Below are 3,061 nucleotides of genomic sequence, written 5' to 3'. Positions count from 1 at the left end.
ATAGCTATTGTCTTTCAGAAGCCAGATGTGACAAACTACGGTGGGGGGCGAGGAGGGGTCTCTTAGGAGACCCTGTGCTCCCTTCATCTCTTTTCCTCTGAAATGCCTCACGGACCCTGCTCTTTGCTCAGGGGCCGCAGGGACTGGCCTTCATGCTCAGTGAGTCAAAAGCACAAAATGTGAGCACCACACCCTCCATAGGCCCAAATGAGCAGTGCGGCCCTGGGAGGGTAGGGAGTGGAGACCACGTCACACAGAACTGGATTCAAATCTGCTGCCCGCTATTGCACAGCCCTGGGCACGTTACTTAAGTTCTCTGAATCCCAGTACAACTTTAACTTATAAAATGGTGATAATACTTCACCTACCCCGTGTGACAATTAAATTAGGCCATGTCAGGGAGGGCTTAACACAATGGCTGACACATTGGAAGTCCTCAGTAAAAAGCTGTGGAGGCTGGGGGAGGCATTGTCCCCAGGGGTGAGACAGGAAAGGATGCCTATAGCATGTTTTGACATAACCTGGGGAAGGCAAGGGTCCACTAGCCATCTCTCTTTCTCTCTCTTTTGCCCTCTCATTGCCATAAAGCCCTTTAGAATCAGCTAGTGGATAGCAGAGCGTGCCTGGGACAGCGCCAGCTTACAGCAGCAGACAATACAGAAGAAATATAAAACACACCATCTAGTATGAAAAATTCATCAAGTTGCACACGTGTAATTTGTGTGCTTTTCTGTATGCATATTACGTCATTAAAACGTTTTTTAAAACATTAGTAAAGAACTTAAAAAGGTGACTTGAATAAAAGGAAAGACACATAAATTAAAAAAAAAAAAAAAAATCTATGCCCAGAAGCCTCTGATTCAACTCTGATACTCTCTTTTCCTCCAGGGACCCTTGATTTGAAGGACTTGAGAGTAACAAGGAAACCTAACCTGTAGGTCTTAGGTCGTTACTTGTTTATTTTCCCATGCGTATTCAAAGGCAATTATAATTGTGGGTTACAGCTTCTTATCTGCCTGAGAAAACCAGGTTCACCGCCCTGCAGGGATGTAATTCCAGGGAAACGCAAAGACGGTTGATGTCTGAGTTAACCCTGTGCATCCCAAGCCTGGGAAAACCATTATGCTTTCTGGAAAAAGGTGGTGCAAACGGTGAATGTGCCTGGCCGCTAATTTAAAAGGTTGGAGGTTGAAATCCACCCCGAGGCACCTCAGAAGAAAGGCCTGAGATCCACACGCCAAAAAGCAGCCATCGAAAACCCTGTGGAGCACAGTTCTACTCTGATGCACATGGGGTCGCTATGAGTCAGAATTCACTGCCAACCGGTTTTGGTTTTTTGGAAAAAAGGCCAACGGGAGAGGAGGGAAGGCTGGTACCCTGCTGGGGAAACTGATAGCCACAGCCTTCTCTATTGCAGATTCCCCCACAATGAGGAAGCATCTGGGAGCTTGGTGGCTGGCCATTGCCTTTGTCTTGCTCCTCAGCCATCTCTCCATGGTCACCGCGAGAGGCATAAAGCACAGAATCAAGTGGAACCGCAAGGCCTTGCCCAACACCGGCCACGTCACGGCGGCCCAAGTCACCGAGACCCGCCCGGGAGCCTTCATCAGGCACGGCCGGAAGCTCGATATTGACTTCGGAGCAGAGGGCAACAGGTACTACGAGGCCAACTACTGGCAGTTCCCTGATGGAATCCACTACGACGGCTGCTCTGAGGCCAACGTGACCAAGGAGATGTTTGTCACCAGCTGCATCAACACCACCCAGGCGGCCAACCAGGAGGAGTTCTCTCGGAAGCAGGACAACAAGGTTTACCAGCGCATCCTGTGGCGGCTGATCAGGGAGCTCTGCTCGGTCAAGCACTGCGATTTTTGGCTGGATCGGGGAGGAGGACTTCGAGTCAGTCTGGACCAGCCTGTGATGCTCTGCCTGCTGGTTTTCATTTGGTTTATGGTAAAATAAGCTTGCAAAGAGGTGGTCGCCCCAGAGGTGAAGCAGATAATCGAACACTGGTGAGTTATCCCGGTTCTTCTCCCCCAGCCCCCAAACCACCACTTGTGCCTGAAGGTACCAAAGAGCAATGATTCGTCGGCACTTCCTAGATGCCTCCCAAGTATTCACTCTGGTATTTGATTGTATTTGTGAAATGTGTGTGCACTGGTCCCCTCTGTGGTCTACCGGAGAACAGGGCTGGGACTCTTCATCACTGATTTCTCAGCATTTGGCTGCTAACCAAGAGGTCGGCAGTTGCAATCCACCAGCCACTCCTTGGAAACCCTGTGGGGCAGTTCTACTCTGTCCTATATAGTGGCTATGAGTTGGAATCAACTCCATAGCAATGGTTTTTTTTTTCTTTTGGAGGCGGGGGAGGTGGAGGTTTATACAGGGCCTGGCACATGGTATTATACAATAAATGTTTGGCAAACACATAAAAGAATGTGCCAGGAGCTGTGCCAAGCCCTTCACAATATTTCCCAACAACGCTTTGAGGTAGGTGTTATTCCCATTTTACAGAGGAGGAAACTGAGGCTCAGAAAGGTGAAGTGATTCGCCCAGAGTCACACAGCTAGAACGTGCCAGAGCCAAGGTTCAACCCTGGCTTGTCTGACCCCAGGTTTTCTGCTCTGTCCATTCCCAGAGCTGTCTCATCATCACCTTCTGATTCACAGGGCCCAGATCCAAACAGGTATCTCTAATGAAACGGGTGAAGCGCCCCCTACCGAAATGATTGAAAAGACCCCCGCTGATGGCTGTGTGCTTTGGTCCTCTGTTCAATGGAGTTTAGTTTAACTCCGTTAAATAAACCACAGGGGCCCTGGTGGTGCAGTGGTTAAAGAGCTTGCCTGCTATCCAGAAGGTTGGCAGTTCAAATTCACCAAATTAAAATAGAAACAAAGCTAAGCAAAGGCTCAGAGATCATATTGTAAAGAAATCCTGCCAGACTGAATCCCAGAGCAGATGAGACCTGCAGCAAGATGTTTGCACGGCACAAAGAGTTTTTCCACAAGAAGGGTGTTTGTGGCTTCCATCTCTGAAATAGTCCACGTATTTAAGAAAATAT

At 48.8% G+C, this 3,061-nt stretch overlaps 1 protein-coding gene across 1 annotated transcript; it reads left to right on the top strand.

Annotated features, from left to right (window-relative positions):
- The first annotated feature begins 1,428 nt into the window (after positions 1-1,428).
- On the top strand, positions 1,429-2,844 carry PRND (prion like protein doppel). Its single transcript, XM_003411603.3, has one exon. It carries the CDS (start codon positions 1,429-1,431, stop codon positions 1,960-1,962), a length of 534 nt encoding a protein of 177 aa, XP_003411651.1. The 3' UTR covers positions 1,963-2,844.
- The last annotated feature ends 217 nt before the right edge of the window (positions 2,845-3,061 follow it).

The sequence above is a fragment of the Loxodonta africana genome, chromosome 24 (assembly GCF_030014295.1).
Source record: "Loxodonta africana isolate mLoxAfr1 chromosome 24, mLoxAfr1.hap2, whole genome shotgun sequence".
NCBI classification, from domain to species: domain Eukaryota; kingdom Metazoa; phylum Chordata; class Mammalia; order Proboscidea; family Elephantidae; genus Loxodonta; species Loxodonta africana.
Note: the sequence above shows the minus strand (reverse complement) of the source record. Positions and strands in the feature narration are given on the sequence as shown.